Raw genomic sequence first — 19,656 nt, forward strand, 5'->3', positions numbered from 1 at the left:
GATCATGATTCTGCCCTTTTCTGCTTCATATTTTTAATCTTGGGCGTCTAACAGAGTAGCTTAGTATGATTCACAGTACAAAACAATCCTAATTTGATTTATAATAAGCACCAGTGCAGCTATGTCACCATCTGAAACAAGCTGCTTTACCTACACTTTAAGTCAGTCCGCTCAACTGAAAGATCAGACTGATCTTTATGCAGATTGATCTTTATTTTAAATTCATGCCATAAACGCAATCTTTGATTCTAAGCACTGTAAATCATTTTTTGGAGAATCAAAAGTGATTATACGTGATTTTGCCAATCAATCAATCACATATTTGGTATGGTTAATGATGATTTAAACACATCGAGTAGTTGAAAAGTGCTGGATTCATATTTGAGGGATTGTTCTCAGATCGATTTTAAAGCAACTCCATCACAGAGACTTCTGTGAGACTGTCAGGGCTGATTTAATGTCCATGCATGTGCGTGTATATATGTAACTGCTATTGATGTTAAATGAATATTATCATCATCCTATTTATGCAGTTTTCTTATTTGCTGTGCCAGATTCCATTTTTATCTTTACAGTGTTTATTCTCTTTTGATGATTTCTATTTAACCTTTATTTCTTTGCTTTTATCCCCAGAAATAAATGAATAAAACCCAGTGAACCATGCTAAAAATAAATAAATAAATTTGTTCATAGTTCCGGTGTGCATGCCGAAAAGCGATACGTTAGCTCGGCCGATCAGTGAACTGGGAATGCAGTGAACCGATTTACTCTGTATGACCAACAGAAATGGCTTTTATTAGAGTCTATTTATGCCTTTAAGCACGACACGTTCGCACACTGCACGCCTGTCCTGCTGATAATGTCCTCTCGGGTCGAAGGCTGCGGAATATCAATGAGTACGACTAATGGAGCAGCAGCTGGAAACGATCTTTTTCCCCTCGAAGGTTGCTAAATTTGCTGCACTGACACAAGAAATCAAGTTAAGAAACGCAGCTCAAGATGTCGGGGAAGTGATCTGTCGCCGATCACACACAAATAGGTCACGGTATTGCAGATGGGGCCCTTGCAGGACTTGCATGTATCAGAGGATTGAAAATTAACTAGCAAGTCAGCAGCAGTGAATTAGACCGCCTGCAGCACATCAGCCTTGTGTTTGTCCTCTCTAATGCAACAAACTGCTACACAAGTGTGATAACAGCTTCACAGCTTCTTCTAAAAATGCTCAAAACAGAAACTAGCACTTTGCTGAAAGCCAAAGAAACAAGATTTGAAGTGTAAAGATGATTTTCCCATCTGCTGCTGTGGCCCTTCGATCACGTCTTTTCCCTGCCCCTTCACTCTCTGCTCTTTGAGTTTTTGAGGGTTAACGATGTTTCTCCAGCCTCCACGGTCAGCACAGCTCATGGGATTAAACTTGGCTTTAAGACCGCTCTCTAATGCTGGAGCCCGACAAGTTGAAGACCTCCGCTCGCAGCTTCATATTCAATCTATTTTTCGATTTTGCCCATTTCGAACACTCCTGCTGCTGTGCACTTGCTTTCTTGTTACAATGATACAGATGCCTTTTTTTTTTTAATAAATACAAACCCAACAGGAATCAGATCCACCTGCAGACAGACAATCTAAAACTGCATTTGATGGCCTGCAAGGACAAAATAGGTTTTTAAATCACTTTTGTTGAATAGGCCCAAAATGTCTGTCAGATGAGCCAACTCTGACTCCTACTGTCTGCAGACTCACTGTGCTTATGTGCCTAGTCACCCCACAAAGGTCCAATCTGTGCCAGCAAAAACCCCACCAGCAAAAAGGTCCAATCATATAGACCTCTATGAGAAACTGACCCATCAGCTTTCATGATTCATGACCTCAGTAACCTTCCTTATGAGCATTCGTGGGCTTGGTCACTAGTTTCTAATTTTAGTGAAGACAAGATGATGTTTGCTTTGATTTGTCCCCACTAGTGTCACCATTATACATCCAAAAATCACCAGCTCACTGTGGTGGACACAATGTGGTGGTGCTGAATTTTCCCAGAAGCCTTAGTGGCCCAAAGCAAAGTGTCTTGGATAAGAGGCCAGACTGAACACGTTTGAAGAAAAAAAGAAAAAAAGAATAAAAAACCCTATGAACAAATAACCTAGGGGCCAGATCCTGGGACAGGATACCGAGGTCCATGGGTGGGTGCCTGGTGACGGGTTTTAGCTCCTATTTCTGGGGTCCTGGGTGTTTGAGATGATTTCTGTTTTGAAATTAGTGGCATTTGTTCCCTCGTCATTTCCTGCTCTACTTTGAAGGTTAGTTTTCTCTTATGTCTAATCTAACTTTTCCCTCCTTTGTGACCGTCTGCTCCGCCCTCATTTGTTCTCCAACTGTGGTTGATCGTCTGTACCTGTGATTTGCTCCCACTTGTCTTTTGTTGACAGTTAGATTCCCTCATTGTGTTTGCTGTTTGCTTTGTGCATTGGAAAAGGGAGGTCTGCATATCTCTGCTCAAAGTGCTGCCCCTGTGAAAATCGATATGCACATTAAGTTATATCTGAGCTGCTAAAGAAAGTGTTTAAACACCACCCGGTCAGTACAGGGCAAGTGGTGAAGCAGCCAACAACGGTCACACCGATAGCCTGGATTAAATACTCACACGTGCAGCCCTCGAGCTGAAAGCGGAGGTAGAAACATGCACCCAAGTTGAGTGCAACACGCTCAGCATCTTCACTTTGCTCTGCATCTCCTCTGACACCACTTCACTCACTCTGAATCTCTAAAATATGCAACAGACACTGAGCCAACTAACACAGTCAAAAAGTGAATGATATCAGAAGGCCAAGTGCCTCATAAATGTCTAAATCCACACGCAGAGAAACCCGAAGAAACGTTCAGCTCTTTTAAATCATTCAAACCCACAAGTGACTTGTTGACTTTCAGTCAGAGGGTGTAATCCTTTTTATTTAAATCAGAGTATGGAAAGTCCCGAACAAAAAGCTTGGTTAGGCACTTTGTTCTCCAGCAGCAGAGGTGCTGGATAGTCTCAGTCAGCTGGGTCCACAAAGGAAGGGAACATAAAAGCCCCGTCTCACAGTTCCCATTCATTTAGATCTGCTATGATAGCAACAAGAAAGCCAATAATCCCATTTTAATGACCACACCCAGCTACAAGTATGAAACAAGACACAGCAAGTACAGTCCCGTCTAATGCTGACCTCTGATTGTCCTGAACATGTGGGTGTAAAGAGAACTTATTGAGAGGCCACTGCTTTTATAAATTGCTTTATGACAGGATATTAATATCTGCACTTTCATTCTTATTACTCTGTAAAATTTAAAAAACGTAAAAAAGCGATCGGCACGTGGATATAAAAGAAAGGTGCAGTCAGGTCGCTGTTAGTAAACCACAGAATTCAAACAGCTGGAAACATTCAATGGCCTCAAACGATCCGCAACGATCCGACTACCTACAACGGTTTGATTAAACTGGTGCCAGCAACCGTTCCGCTCGCAGCGCTGACAAGCGGCGTTACAAAGCTGCCATGCCTCATTTTCATGTTTTCAGCTATGGCAAAAGTTTTGATATCTCTTCAAAATCAAACCTCATATGAAGTCTACATAGTTTATAGCTTTAACAGTGGGTAAAATGGTTCCCAGTTGCAACAGGCAAGGACTATGAGATCATCCATCGCTTTCCAGAGGGCCATTTTGTCCTCATGTGCTCCTCATTTACTATTGCTACAAGTCAAGATTTGGCACCTTACACAACATATTTCCAGTTTGCAGTAATTAAGGTGGCAGATCTACTGTGAAACCAATCAGTAATCATTAAAATAATGGGCCCTTGATTCCAGAAAGGGACAAAAGCAGCTTCTAACCATTTATACTTGCATACTGCCAATGTTCGCAACAGAAATCACTGAAAAATAAAGAAATATACACACAAATGTTCCCACCAACTACTGACAGACTGTCCCCTCCATAGAGACACCAAAAATGTTAGATTTGTGTTTTTTTATATACACTTTGCTTCCACGGTCCTGAAATGAAACTAGTACAGTCTTTACAGTTGGTTTCTCTCCTCTGCTTCTGGTTTCACCACGTTTCTCATGTGAAGACTGTGCATTACTTTTGTTTGTTTTTTTAAACATGTGCACTAGTTTAATTTCAGGATTGTGTTTCAGGGTTGAGTCTCTAATGTGTTTTGTCCTCGTTTACAGTTTCTCTCCTCTGCTCTCGGTTTTATCGCCGTCTTTCTGTCTTTATCACGGAAGTCAAGATAACATATTACATGTGTACCGTTTATACTCTTTGTGTACTAGTTTAACTTCACCGCAATACAAGAGTCTCTCCTGTGCTCTCGATTTCACCGCATGTCTGTTTCACTCTGTGCTTCTAGTCAGTAGAGGCAAGCAGGAAGCAGAGACAACCGACATAAAGACAAGGTTATTTTAAATGAAGACAGCTCGTTGTGTTACTGTTAGGGCTGAACGATATATCGCATTTGCGATAATATCGCGACATGATCAAGTGCAATTTTCTAACCGCAAAGGCTGCGATTATACTGCGATTATAAGGCTGTCCAAATTACTACCATATCCCAGAATTCATAGCCCAGCCAAACTCCAGTTTCCAGCAATGGCGGCCGCTACTAAGTTTTAAAATTACTCATACTAATCTTTCTGGGTCACAAAATAAACTTTTAACATATTTTCAGGCGAGAAAGTAGTTGTGTAAACATCAAATATCTGCTCGGTTTATCAAGATATCCCATATTTGCAAAAGTGCTTCGACGTTTTCAGAGGCGTCTGCTACCCACCAGCTCGACAGCTAGCCGGGAGCTCGAGGATTACTGATGCGGCCGAGAACGGCACAACTCCCGGCACATAATTTTCAGATCACCGCGGAGTTTCGCTGCTCGGGTTAAACGTAATATATAAGTCACTTAGACAACCTAAAAATGTTATTGTTGGGCTTTTTTCAGTGTTTTGTTTGTTCGTGAGTAAATCGGTTTGGCTGAGATTAAAGTTATTAGATTAGATAAAATAAAACTTTATTAATCCCCCGGGTGGGTTCCTCCTTGGTTTTCACACAGCTGACTAAACGTCAAACAGAAAACTTATTAAACAGAAATATGAGACAGTCGAGAATTTACACCAGTGTCTGGTTATATTTTAGATAGCAAGAAGCAGACGGCCGAGTTTATTAAACTCCACCGAGACAGCGGTGACGCTAATCAGAACTAGCCTTCTGATTAGCTAATCAGAAGGCTAGTTCTGATTAGCTAATCAGAAGGCTAGACCGTCCAATTTCACGCCTTTAAACTTTAAAGGCGTGTTTGTGTGTGTGTTTATACAATTGCTATTATGTTTGCACTTTATGTGTAATGTTACTGACTGCAGAGATCAGTAAGATGTGTGTATTTTTTATTTATTAGTTTTATTTATTTAATATTATTTTTTAATTGAATGACTGTCTAGTAGTTCACAGATGTCGAAAAACTGAGTGTGGTAAAGCCACTGATTTTGTTTATGTATATTTCTGCAATCTGCACATTGTACTGACTTTCATTTTAATGTTTACACCAGGGTTCCTTGTCAGCACTTTATGCTCAGATGTTTGTAAGCTAAAAATAAACTATTGTGTATGTTCAAATATACTGTTGTGATTGAAGAAGTTAAATAAAAATGTCAGTCATCAATTCATGCATCACCTCATGTCATCATAACAGAGGTCTGTCTTCCAGGAAAGAACAGTTTAAAATTAATGTAATATAGTATTGGCCATACTATATGATGTATTGCTTGTCTTTGTTTAATAATACAGAAGACAAAGACCTTAAAAAATAATCGCATATCGCATCGCAATCGCAATATTGGGGCAAAAAATCGCAATTAGATTATTTTCCATAATCGTTCAGCCCTAGTTACTGTAGGAGAGAGTGTTTCTCAAAATGAACCATGGGCCCCACCAGCAAACTGTTGAGCCACTGCAGGTCAGTTAAGGCCAACTGGATGAAAACTATAAGGTGAAACAAGAGTTTGGTGACGTTTGGCAATTGCAACAACCTGTATTTAATGTGAATTTCAACTTAGACTATTTAAATTTAAAAATCATTGGGTCTGAATTCTTTAGGCATCTATAAAAAAGGAGAACTACTGCTCTAAGAGCAATAAAGTCTTCCATATATGGGTTAAACCACATAAATCAATGGGGGGGTGACTCTTGCTCAGCTTTGAATTTGAAAAAAGAGCAGCTGATAGGCAAAAGATACCCCACCCCCAACTCCCTAGCTGAGGCCCACCGCAAAGCTGTCAACCCAGGGGAAAACCACTGAAAGGTTAATTAAATATGCACTCGATGGCTACATACATGATACCACTCTATAAGACTGGAGCTAATGTGCCTCGGGCAAACATCAGCCTCCTCAAAAGCTGACGACCCACACAGAAGAAGAAAACAGCATTGTTCTTGTGTTTCAATGTAGAGCAGTATGGAGCAATAAGGACAAATATAGCTCTTGTCAAACGTCCACGTTATTGTACCCATAATTCAATCTTTCCCTGCTGTGATACCCAAGCAAAGCTTTTAATGCCTCATTTGAAAAACCGAGAAAACAAAGGCAGGGCGAAGGGAACATCACTACCAGGTAGCGTTTCCTTGCAGTAATTATTTTCTCATTAACAAAAGACTATGAGGATACTGAAAGAACGATGCAGTTAATCGAGCAAATTTGTGACATGAAACTAGCGGCATCCAGACTGTAAAATGTAAAAAAATTTTAAGTATTATGAGATTCAGCCCAAGAAGCCTCTTCCCCAACCCCCAAACAAAGAGAATTGATAACACAGCCGATCGACAGTTTCAGAGATTTGTTCCCCTCAGATGCAATCGATAATCCAGGAAATTGGAAATGCTATCAGCTGATGTTTGAGCTTGATTTCAATGTGACTTGACTGAGAAATCCAAAGTTTGAAATGCTGTTCAGTACAGTTACCTGCCTCAGCTGGACTTCCTCTGCTTTGCTAATAGGCTGTCCAAGAATCCTTTTCAAAGTAAAATATAGCAAAGATACCACTTCTTTTCACGCGTGCGCCTGTAACTGTGGACCGACTTCCAACTAAAAACAACTTACAGTTACAGCGGCTTCCATATATCGTGACCGATTGAAGCTGCTGTCATTTTAATTATCTGTAAATAGCAAACAGACCTTTTCGGCTCAGGTGTTCATATGGAGGTGCGAGCGACTGAAGCACTGACCTTTAGAGTAGTTGACAACTCCCTCCATCTCCTGAGCCACAAGAAATTCATCATGGAAAACACGCTCAGAAAAACTGGCCACAAATGTGTTTTTTAATAATTTGGTGGGTTTTTAGTTTGGGGAAAAATAAAGGTTTGTGTGAAAATGGCTACTAAAGTAGTGAGTAAATGGGTATGGAAGGAGGAGGCAGCCAAGGGGTCTGTGTTTACGCCCATGATCCACATTATTTATATTTCACATCATATTTTATACATCCATCCAACCTTTGCTGCTTATCTGGGTTGCAGAGGGTGGCAGTCGCCAACTCTTACGTACATTGAATGCATCCAAGTGTCCGTTTAAAGTTTCTTTATGTGGCATCTAAATATGAGAAGTCAGTGGCGCCACAGCTGTAGCGATCACATCAGAAGATAGTCTCTAGTTACATGCCTGCCTGTCTGTGCACAGATACAGTAGCAGAAATCGAGTAACAGAAATCAAAACTAAGGCGGAGTTCGAACGCGGTTGCGGTCCAGACAGAGTGCTGAGTACTTGTTAAATAATGCATTAATGTCTTATTGTTGGGCCTCAAGGTCAGAGGTTCTCAGTCTGAAAAGTGAGTCTAACACATGAGTGGCTCAACCTCTAAATATCTGCAAGTTTCCCAGTGACCTGTTTAAGGTTGGGTTCACGTATACTGATTAATATGTAATTTTAACCTATATTGGTAAACCCAAAAGGAAATTCTATAACAGAAATGTGTTAACCTAACCAAGCCTTGTGGTTTCCTTTGGCTTGAATTGTTTGTTAAATGAAGGGGTTAAAGCTGTATTACTTCTACTGACCAGCAGGGGGCAACTCCTCCGGCTACAAAAGGCAGTGGTAAACTGACCCTCTGCACACTTGATCTATGATGTTAACACAGTAACAGCTTGAGGCTGCACAATGGGACCTCAGTAACCAATGGATGATGTAGAGTAGTGGTCTCTAGTAGCCGTAATTTCTCTCTTTCCCTCTCTTTCATGGTGACTACTTTTAAATTTGAAACAGGGCTGTTGATTGAGTGTGAGCAGCCATCTATAAGTACCCCATCAGTACTGTGTACCTTGTCAATGTTTACTAGTTAAACACTACCCAGTTTGTGCAAAGTCACACCAACACTAGTTTCTATTTGGGCTAATTTGTGTTTTCAGTGCAACTGGAGACTGGTCCAGAGATTAGTTTTCACCTCCACACCTGTCACACACACACAGGTAACTTTTATGTTTACAAATATTGCCGTTTAAAGAGGTCCAACTAGTAAATCTTACTGGTCTGGTTAGGCAGTTAAGTTGGCGTGATCTGCGAACATTAATCCCAGCTTTGGAGTCTCTTTTGGCAACATAGTCCTCTTTTGTGTCACATTCCAGCGATCTCAAGTTTCTCTTCATTTATTTCCCCCCGGTCATTAGTGTTGTTCCTCCTTTTCTCTAGAAACCTGATGGTTGTCATAAAAGAACATCTTCAACAAATATTTCTGAACAAGCCACAATATGTTCATGTTTTTAGTGGGTTTCCATCCCATGGAAGTCAGAGCTCTTGGTTTCTAGTGTAACAGGAGAAGGCAGCAGTGGAAAACAATGCCAATAATATTTGTGAGAAACTGAAGCAGAAACACTCAAGGCCTCAGCTCCACCCGGGGACTACAACTACAGCTCACCCAGGCCAGCGTTCCCTACACCAAACTGCAGGATGTATTAAACAATACAGCTGTCTGCCTTGATCCACTCCGACGTTTGTCTCCGCTACGATTATTCGCCTCATTCATCCCCCCCCCCCCCACACACACACTCCTCCAGCACCAAATGAGAATCAGATGTTTTGGAGAGGAAGTACGGACCCCCGCCCATCCTGCTTTGCAGGGGAGGTGGGATAGCATCTGTGTAATAACGTGAACACATTGACAGGAAGTTTAAAATTCCACCCAAGTTCCAACTTCCACCGCTGGCCGGCAGCTGTGTCAGAAACCACGCACTAGACCTGATCCATACAAACTCACACATTAGGTTTACAAATAAGCAGCAGCAGCCGCCATTACCTATGGAAACTCATGCAGCAGGATTTATTTTATCAACTGTTCTTGGAGGAATGTCTAAACTCGTTCACGAGGCTTAAAAATTTAGGAGCATGGCTTAGAGGACATCCTCTGCTGCTGCCGCGCCGTCAAAAGCATGACTTCCCTAAACAAAGACAAGGCCCCTTTCACCCCACAAATTCCTTGACAACTGCTGCAAGCTTCCTGCTGGCATTTGATATGCTCCATTTCGTTCCCATGACCGAACTCCAGTCACGCCGAGGCGGTTGAAGGCTCGTCTCGCTGACACTCTGAAGCGTTGCTGCACTCCCGACGTGAAACTTCCATCATCTCATCCTCTGAACCAGCGAGGGTGTCGCCTCAAGTCAAACGTGATTTACATTTAGTTTTGCTTTCTGTGTCTCAAAGTGTGCAACAGCGAGTGTGTGTTTCTTAGTGCAATCACATGGGGAAGAGACAACGAGGAGCCGCTGTGGGTTATCGTGTGTAATTAGTTTAAACCTTAAGTGGTTGGGATGAAACCTTTCCTTTGGATTTGAGGAATTTTTTCTTTTGGTTGAACCTTTTGAAATCTCTGAGGCTATCATCAGAAAAATGAAAAATTCAGTGCCGCACTCTCACTTAGAAAGCCCATATTTACTCACCCGGTTTTGGACTCTGAACCAGTGACCCTGTCATCACAACCACACTCGTCTTGACTTATGTCTTGACAGTGATTCTGCGCTGGCACCCCATCCACCCAAAAAAAAAAAGAAAGAAAGAAAAACCCAAAACTGGCCTTCCCCCCTCCCCGTCTTTGTCTCCTCGGCGGTGGGGGCAAACTTACCAAGCTGACTCTGTTTTTCCCAGCATGTGGTTGCCAGGTTGGACAGTTCCCGGTATTTCTCCGCCAGTTGGAGCTTGCCGTTATTAAGGCGAGGTCGCCGAGCGAGGCTCTCCTCGGCCAAACTCCGGTTAGAGGTCAGCAGCATCTCCCTGTCAAACTGGAGCTCCTGAAACTGTGAGGGGAAAGAAAAACAATTAGTGTTAAATTAGCTGATATTTTTCCCTCGTACATGCAAAGACTCTCGTGACAACCGGCTCATGAACAGCTGTGCAGCCACAGTGCTGCACAGAACAGTGAAAGTATTTGGGCAATGACACATCTCTTGCAATTTTGCCTCCGACTTTGACTGTGGTGTGTATAAACCATCAAAACGCTAATTGCAGACTTTGTGCTGTAATTCAAGAAAGAACTGCATCACCTGCATTAGGAATTACAGACATTTTTATACATAGCGCCTCATTTTCAGAGGCTCAGAAGCAAGTGGACAAAAAATTTAACTAGAAGGATGTTTTTAACACTTCAGTGAGAGAAACTGATTGTGGACCTTAAAAATGATACACCTATTATCTCAAGTGTTCTTGACAACACACTAAATATTGTGAAGGTTTTTTTCTTAGAAATTTAAATAATAATTCTGTGATCATCCACTTTGTCTTCTGTGATTCCTTCTAAATAACTAGATTATTTGGGCTCTTCAGTCTCCTGATGGCCACCTTCACATATATTCACATCCCTTTGGCGCTCCTGTTGCAATTTCAGCTCCTGAAATCGACTTAATTTGTCATGAATTAACAGAATGGGGGGACTGGTCTTCTGTGGCCATGATGCTGCTTATCAGTTATTAGTCTGACTACTTCTGAGTCCCTGAAAATGATGGCCGGTGCATAAAAATGCCTCAAATTCCTAAACAGTTAAAGTGATGCATTTCAGTCACATGTTCATTATTTCACCACAATATTGTTACACTGTCTCTCATTAAAAAGAAAACATGATATTTTTCTAATGTTCATGTTTTTCTGGGTTTTTTTAAATTGAACAGTGTATATTGTTTTTCTTCCTCTACAGTTTCTTTGTGCTATGAGGGAAAAGCGAGGATCAGCCACTCACACTATCACTAATCGCAAGCACAACGAATGGCTACCAGCAAAAACTGCTGTGTAAAGAAAGAGGAACATAAAAGAAAGCTAATGCCAAGGTTTAAAAGAAAACAAAAAAACATCAAGTGTGATAACTATAAAATGCTGTTGTTTGCAGCCGTAATGTTGATAAAGGAGTAAGATCTGGGTAAATGGGGAGGAGGAGTGGTAAATGTGATATTGTCACTGGAGCATGAGACCACCATAAATTATTAAACTCAAAGCCACTCCCTTTAAGTCTGGTCCCAGCAATAGCAGCTGGCGTCTCAAACACAGACACAATGCCACTTTGTGAGTTTCACAAAGTTAAAAGAGTCAGTTTCACACATTCCCGCCACTTTCTTTTTGCTCAATTGCTCACTTTCAGCGGTCAGCCTCTTTGGGCCTGAAGCCCTCTGCAATGAGTCCATGCTGCACGGTGCATCTGTCTCGCATTTTCCGGGTCATCAAAAGGATGGATGAGTCTCAAAAAAATTTGCAGAATTTGCCCTGAGGTCGAAAGAAGGATGACTGTCTGAGCTGCTGAAAAACAGGATGTCAGATCTTCTTTTCATTCATTCTCAGAAATCAAAAGATAATACAGATCAACTCACACTCACACTCCAATAAAGCTCCTTTCTTTCCTTAAACAAGAATCCAAACGGACGCATTTCCTGCCTCGGCTGGTCCGCCCAGTTTACCAAACAACAACTGCTGCAGTCTTCAGCGAGGGAGTGCTTTCTGTATTCCGATGCATAGGCTGGCGGTGTTTACCGCCCAAGACAAATGACACTTCAGAGTCAGGAACTCTGCACTGGAGAAGACGAGGCGACGCATTGTTGTTTTCTTCTGCCACGTAAACTGCAATAAAAAAGGTGTTCCTGTTGTCTTAAACGAGGCTCAAGCCGCCAATTTAACAACTCAGTCTGTGAAGAAATTGAAGGCCTTAAAAGTCTTTTCCATTAAAGAATTCTTCACGCAACACCGAGTATGTACCTGCAAGAAAGGAAGCAGTGTTGCGCTGACAGTCTCCTGTCACGGAGCCAGCTTGTATGATTATGAAGACTTTCATAAACGAGATAGAAAAATATTTTTATAAAAACAATAATGGATCAAACGACAGTGTGTAATGTGGCGTCGCCCCCCTGCAGATTTTGTGAACCCACTGCGAGTTTCGCCCACTCTTCTCAGAGCTTTATATCTTCTTCTAGCTCATTGTTTGGCTGTCTTGCCTGAAACTGTTTTGACTCTGACTTATCTCACAGCGGGCGTTTTTTTTTTCTTCTTGGTCACAGCAGGCAGCTGTACTAATCTCCACATGTAGGAGAAAAATATCAAATAACGCTGCTTGATTTTTTTTTTTTTAAAAATCACCGTTATTTTCTCATTTATTCATTAACTTCACAAATGTCATGCATTTAATAAACCGTAAAAAAACAACAACAAAAAACTGCTTTTAGTGACGTCACTCCTGCAACGTGCTGACGAACAAACAAACTGCAATCGTTGCTGCGGCAACCCCAAAGTAATCTTGCGCGAGGTTACATGATGCCGTCTGCAAAATTTGTAACACAAACTGCAAAGCTGGTCTTGACAGCACATCAGACACCTGATCAAACAAAATCTAACCAAAAGGTGAAGAGTGTACTGCGTTTCACAGCCTGAAAAGTGAATCCATGAATGAACATGATGCAGCTAGTGAAACATTGGCATCTTCTTCTTCAGGCTGTCAGATTACATCTCTGAGCTGGCTGGGGAACACCTCAGTATTCCCTCTGATAAAGCTGGAGGAGGTGGCTGGGGGCGGGAGGTCTGAACTTAAATAAAATACTAAATACTAAAGGGTACTAGCATTGAATTCCAGGTACTAGCATCAGTTCAAGCATTAACCCAACCATACCCAGTGCAGGTCCGGATTGTATCCCAGTATCCCAAAAAGTGATGATGCAGTGAATTATGGTTCAATCCCAACAGTAACATCTCCTCAACAAATGAGAAACCAGTGTGTGTTTGGTGTAAACAGATAAAGGGGATAACGTTACATCTATCTGCCTCGCTCCTACTCAGATGACTGCATGGGCATTAAGAGTCATGTAAAATCATAGCTAAAGTCCTGATTTTATCACCCAACAAAAGCATTTTATAAAAAAAAAAAAAATTCTCAGTTATATTAATGCGTTAAATGGAAGTTTGAAGCTACATGGTGGCAGCTACACTGATGCTTCGCGGTTGATGGCACTTTAGAGGTCTACACCAGCAATGCAGCATTATCGTCATACCAACTTTCTGAGGAAGAGGAGCTGAAACTAAGCTTTTAGATTAAACAATAAAGCTTTCAAACCAGCACTAGCAGCACTCTCCAAAATACCCTGAAGAATGTGTAAATGATAAGTACACGAGATATTAAAAAGCCCTCCTTTTATTTACAAAAGAGGGCTCTAAAGCGTTTGAATTTTTAAATACAATTGTACACCTCTGTTTTTAACCTATGACTCATGTACTGACAGTGAAGCTTTTCCTTTACTAAGACTTTATCATGTGGGATTTGTGGTTTGATTTAAGGGGAAATGCAAAGATTTCTGTCGAACAACAATGCAGACTCTCTGCAGACCACCCGAGTTTAATGACGTTCCACTGAAGGCCCACTCTGAGCCAGGAAAACCCTCAATAGCCTTTAAAAAGGCAAAATGGAGATTAAAATTCAAACCTTCTCTCATCAAAGAACTAGGAGGATTCTCAGGGAGAGCAGTTCACCTTGAGCAAGTCATCCAGTCTGCACCAAAATGTAATGGGTTACTCCTTCACCCAAACACCACCTCCTCACCAATTTTCATGAAATTTTGTCAAGCAAATTTTGAGTAATTTTACTCAAAGACAAAGAAGGTAAATGAATCTATTGGATGCCAGCGCTCAGTACTTGACAGCTTCCACGACATAAACCCACCCCCCATGTTTAATGTACCGCTCTCATCCCCTCCCCCAAGTCTTCAGCTAGTTGTGATTCTCATGTTCACACAGAATCACTGGGAAGATGACCTAGATCTGAAGTTTAGCGGTTACGTGAGGTCTGTCTCTACCTGGTTTCCCCTCCGAGGATGATTTTTACCAGTCTGCAAGATTAAAGAGCCCAGCAAAGTGGAAAGATCTCCAGACACCAAAAAACTACATCCGAATATGAAGTAATGAAGCGCAACTGAAAATACAACACAGCATGAAGCTTGTTGTGTGGCTGATTATAAATAGAGTGGTCAGGTATCCCATTTCATGTGGGACTGAGTGGCATTTTTATCCTGTGTCCTCTTGTTTAAAGTGAACATTTCTCATGCATAACTAAAATAACTGCTGTAAATGGGAAAAGGTGTTCTGAGTCTTTGCACGGGACCATAAAGACTCAATGCCATATCTTTAACATTATATTATTTGGACAGATCAAACTACCCCTAAGACAGGCTTAAAATGTGTTTCTATACAATCTTCACACCAGCTGAGATATTACATTAACTGAGATATGACTCTAAAGAATTTGTTTAAGCAGTTTCCTCTGAACTAACCACTAAAGACTGGCTCAGGTTCACACTTTAAGGCTTCAACAGATGATGCATGGCAGTAAAATAAAATGTCAGACTGATTATTTATGTTTGTTTTCTTTTAATGATTCGATTATTTAAGTTCTGTGTCATGAAAGTGTCTAAATCACCATGGCAACTCGTGCTGAACACCCAACCTGGTTAGGAGCAGGTTGCATTGCAAGTCTTGGCTGAACGCGTCACGCTTTTTACTGATTCTTTTATTTATAACATGATTTAAGTGTAATACGGATAATCTGCTGGGCAAATATGTTTTATATGTGCAAGCTGCTAAGTTGTACCTGAGTAAACCCGCTGGATAAAATGCAAAATCCGTAACATTATCACAGGATTGTGTTTGTGTTAATTTTGTGATGTAGAAAATGTATGAACAGTCTTTATAGTCGGTTCTAATCTGCTGCGAGGTCCCTTTTACACTTCTGAACTGCAGCTACAAGAACACATAGACACACAGTGAAAATACCTGTGTAATCATTCAAATTAATTTCACTTTGATCTGCCAGGAAACAAAAGCTATTTCCATGACTCCTCTATTAGGCTATGAGACAGTAACATTCAATGCTTAAATGTGTCCAGTCCCAAGTTTCAGAGCTCTAATGTGCAGCTGTCATCTTAGAAATAAAACAGCAGCACTGATAAAAATCAGCATTAACATAGAAAACTTGATTTCTTTGTTTATTTTATCACTCTGGGTGCTAAATCACCAGATTAATGACCTTCTGCAGCATTAATAGCTTGTCTCATTTTCTATGTTGTTGCTTTTCACTGTTACATTTTTCATGTTCTTTACAGATTTTTAAATCACCATCATAATCTGATAACATCTCTCGCGGGGATCATTTTCTGAGGAAGAAGAGTCATGTGATGCATGACACACCCCTTTTTATGTGAGCGTACACAGACCCTGAAGCAGAAAGTCCAGCTAGAGCCAGCTAAAGCAAAGAAAGCCTGGCTTTGTTGAACTATGTTGGCAGCATACCCCTCAGGTTCCACGTAAACACCACCTTCGCCCCACATTTAGTCTGAAGAGTGATTCAGATACCATTCCTCACTGATAAGGGTTAATGAAACAGCAAGCAGTGATTACGGCATGTGTAGGCTACAGTTTATGTTTTGACATTTTATCAGCTTTCCAGTGGGTCGCTGTGTTGTTGTCATATCGTGTGAGCGATTTCTGATGTTCCCACAAGCTGTGCGCTCCGAACATCTTTGCAGTCGTTTCTCCTTTATGTCATACAGTTGGACACACGTGGGTCTTGTTCAGCCTACCAACATCGGTGCTCTAATTCCTGCTGAATATGTCAGAAACTGTTAAGCATCCTGCAGTAATGCATTACACAGCTGGTATTCAAACACGTATCACAACAAAACAAAAGCAGGAACAAAAGAGGAATGAATGGCTCTCACAGATGTCAACCTGACTGGTAGACTGGTAGCTGCTCATTTTTTTTTTTCAACCAATTTAAGCTCCGCATTATTATTGTTATTAACTAATCCCATACATCAGTGAAGCAGCAACGTTCAGAGCTTAAAAACCAAGCCAACCCCAAAAATACCCCGAACAGCAGTTCCTCTAATGTCCACTTGAGGCTGCTCCCAAAGTGACCCTACTCTCATAGAGCCCTCCCAAAGTCAAACTGTCTAACAGCGCATCAGAAATAAGACCTGTTGCACGAGTCTAGTTTCATTATACCAACTTGCTCAAAACTCCAGGTTTTAATTATATCTACGACACAGAGCCAGGGTCGTTTCTAATGATGTGACTCTCATGCTTCTGTCTCAGTAATACTGTGTTTTATGCTGCTACAATGCAGAGGGTTGCAAACAAAATGCAAAATAATTGCATTTCTTAATTATTTAGCTCCATCGATTTAAGCACACTTGCAGTGTTTGAGGATGACTAATCCACAATGGTTACGTTTCAGTGAACACGCTGTTGTTGTTACTCTACCCGTGGCTGTGAAAAAGCACTGCAATTCTATAGCTGCTGAATCCCAAGTATTTAGTATTTATTTATTTATTGTCATTGTCAAGAACAATGAAATTGCGTTTGGGGCTTCCATACAACCCAAAAAAAAAGAAGAAAATAATAAATACCCCTTAAAACCCAAGTGTACATATTTAACCCAGTGTGACTCCAATGCAATAAGACAATCCTTAGCAATAATGTTCGTAGAAATTCAGACAAAGACCTGAGAAACATGACAAAATACAACAATGCAACCCATTCAATATTATTGTACTGTGAGATATGATATCAGATATGATAGTTATCTATTTAAGAAAGAGGGGGGGGGCAGGAGGGGGAAGAGAATAAAGATATGATGCACCAATGCAGACCAGTTCATTGCTATTAAGAAGTTGGATATGATTATTGTCCGTGAGAGGGGGGCAGAGAGTTCAGGAGCCTCACAGCCTGTGGATACAGGCTGTTGGCCAGTCTGGATGTTCTGGCCTGTATAGACCTGTACCTTCTCCCTGAGGGCAGCATCCCAACTGAGAGCCTTTTCTGTTTGAGCAACCCCAAGGCAAAACTCATCCGAATGGGGCCCAAGAAAAAGACGTCTGGTTACAACTGGTGTAGATCTGTCTGCAAGTGTCTGATTCAGTAGATCAGCCTGATCTCACAGAAAAACACACAAAAACCCCAAACAACTGGGCTATGGATGCACACTCTCCATGGCAACCACTGGCTTTAACCCAACCAATGCTCTTTTTCTAAACTAAACTGATTAGTGTTTAATCCCTAAAATAAACCAAGCTGCCTTCCGCCACCAAGTCTCCAAACCTTGCTTTCCTTACACCTGGTCCCTGCACCTAACCCTAATCTACCTACCTTTCATCACATGAGCCAGCTCTTTCCCGTTAAAGCCCCACTTTCACCCCCATCTCTCTCGCTGCCTTCTAACACGGCTTCCCCATTTCCGCTTCCTTTGTCTTCAGCCAACAGTAACACAGCTTCCACCGGCACCCTGTTGGACAGCAGCACCAGCGGTTGTTAACCCAGGCCTCAATCCGGTACAGAAATCTAATTTTTGACAATCTGCATGTTTGTAACCCTATCCATTTATCCGGGCTTGGGACCAGCTCTAGGAGTAGTATTTAGTCTGTTAAACCTAAGAGATAGGTGTGTTTAGGCATTAAGATCCAGTTTCTTTTATATTCTAAACTAAAATGAGCAGCTTGGTCATCTCTAAACCTAGATGGTTTGATATCCTAAACGTTACTAGTGTGTAAGGCCTAAACTGAACAGCTTTAATAGCCATGTGAATCATCGAATGGTTGGCTTGGGTCAGAGCAATGAAAATTTTGTCTTCAGAGGGTAACTGTGTTTTGTCCATGGTGAATTTACATTACAATGCACCAAATAAGCATCCGCCCCAGGCAGTGGACTTCAAAGGAGTGTAACAGCAGTTTTAGCTGTTCCGTAACAACTACAGAGTTTATTTTTATTTAAGTCTTTAACCCTAACAGAGTAGTTTTCAGTGAGAATTAAAAGCATGTTTTATTTGATAATTCATTTTTCCATATATTAATAGTGTTAAACTCTGACATGTGGGACTCAAATGGTGGTCTCTGATGTGAGCTGTAAATGATTCACTAAACCAACCAAACCACCCAGCCTCCGAGTGTGGACTTTTTTGACCTTTAGGGGAAAATGTTAATGTCATGTAGATGGACACAAATCATTGCATACCAGACTGATCAGATGTCTTAAAAAATAATGTTGGAAAATGCATGTTCAGAAACACAGGTCAATACATTACAGGTCACGAGTATTTCAGGAATTGGTGCGAAACTGTGTTGAATATGCGGATTTCTTGAAAGCTTGGGTAAGATAAGACGCGCTAGCTAGGTGTACATGAGGTTTACCATAACTAAGTGATGGAAAGATGAGTATGAGCGTGCGTCTGTGTGTGAGTGTCAGAGAGAGAGAGAGATGTGGTGTCGCTTGACACCACAAAAATCACCATGCAACCCCCCTGGAAATGCGCCTCTCTAAAGTGCAGAGTGGTTACTCCCTTTAGAAAATGTCCAATTTATATTTACCACGGTTCCACGCAAATTTACAAAAACCTACAAACACGACTTCGGGCGTTTTCTAAAGATTGGCTACCACTCCTCAATTCGGCTTGAATGCAATACACCAAGATGCAGTTTACTGCAGTAACACAACTCTTTAATGAAGTACTGCCGCTTAACTTACAATTGTGTCTCTTGAGCGAAAAGATTAAGCATATCCAGTTTTAAAAGTGGGAATTTTACTCGGATGTGTAACGTTATGTACATTAAAATATCGCCGAACTTAATAGCATGTAATTACTTTAGTTTTTCTCTTAAAGTCATCTTCCACTTCGAGTTTAACCCCACATGCAAATGAAAAAAATCTGCAATGCGAGATTTCTCAAAGGGAATTCGGAGCGAGGACTCAAGCCACATGACGGCGCGTATGTGGGGGGGCTTCAAGACCACGATACGAAGCTTCCTGTCCAGTGAGAAGGTTTACAGACTGAAATAAACCACTTGTACGAACCAAACACAGAGATATCCCAGAGTTTTACATTCGCTTCAGTAATTAATCATTCACCGCAAATATTAATAGCGCGGAGTTTAATGAGAACGAATTGGAAATCCGACCGCTCGCCACGCAGACAATCGATGAGCCGTGCACTGAAAGCTGGGCTGTTTCACACACCGCACACCAAATATGAGGACCACAAACAGCAGAATATTCAGCAATGACCACAAACAAACCCCCAAAAACTGTGCTAAAAAATAGGAGGTACTGCTAACGAAGCGCCAACACAGAGCAAATTACTCTCGGCACTTTG

The 19,656-nt window shown here is 41.3% G+C and overlaps 1 protein-coding gene across 1 annotated transcript in view; it reads right to left on the reverse strand.

The window, feature by feature from the left end:
• The window catches only part of vps37d (VPS37D subunit of ESCRT-I), a 54,022-nt gene that overhangs the window by 34,106 nt on the left and 260 nt on the right, over nucleotides 1–19,656 (reverse strand). The window contains exon 2 of the mRNA XM_086309467.1: nucleotides 10,123–10,294. Coding sequence (XP_086165593.1) covers nucleotides 10,123–10,294 — 172 coding nt within the window. The remainder of the gene's footprint in view (nucleotides 1–10,122; nucleotides 10,295–19,656) is intronic.

The sequence above is a fragment of the Aulonocara sp. 'chitande type north' Nkhata Bay genome, linkage group LG10, assembly GCF_057382095.1.
Source record: "Aulonocara sp. 'chitande type north' Nkhata Bay isolate Kocher_YH1m ecotype deep benthic linkage group LG10, A_spYH_male_GT1.1, whole genome shotgun sequence".
NCBI lineage: Eukaryota > Metazoa > Chordata > Actinopteri > Cichliformes > Cichlidae > Aulonocara > Aulonocara sp. 'chitande type north' Nkhata Bay.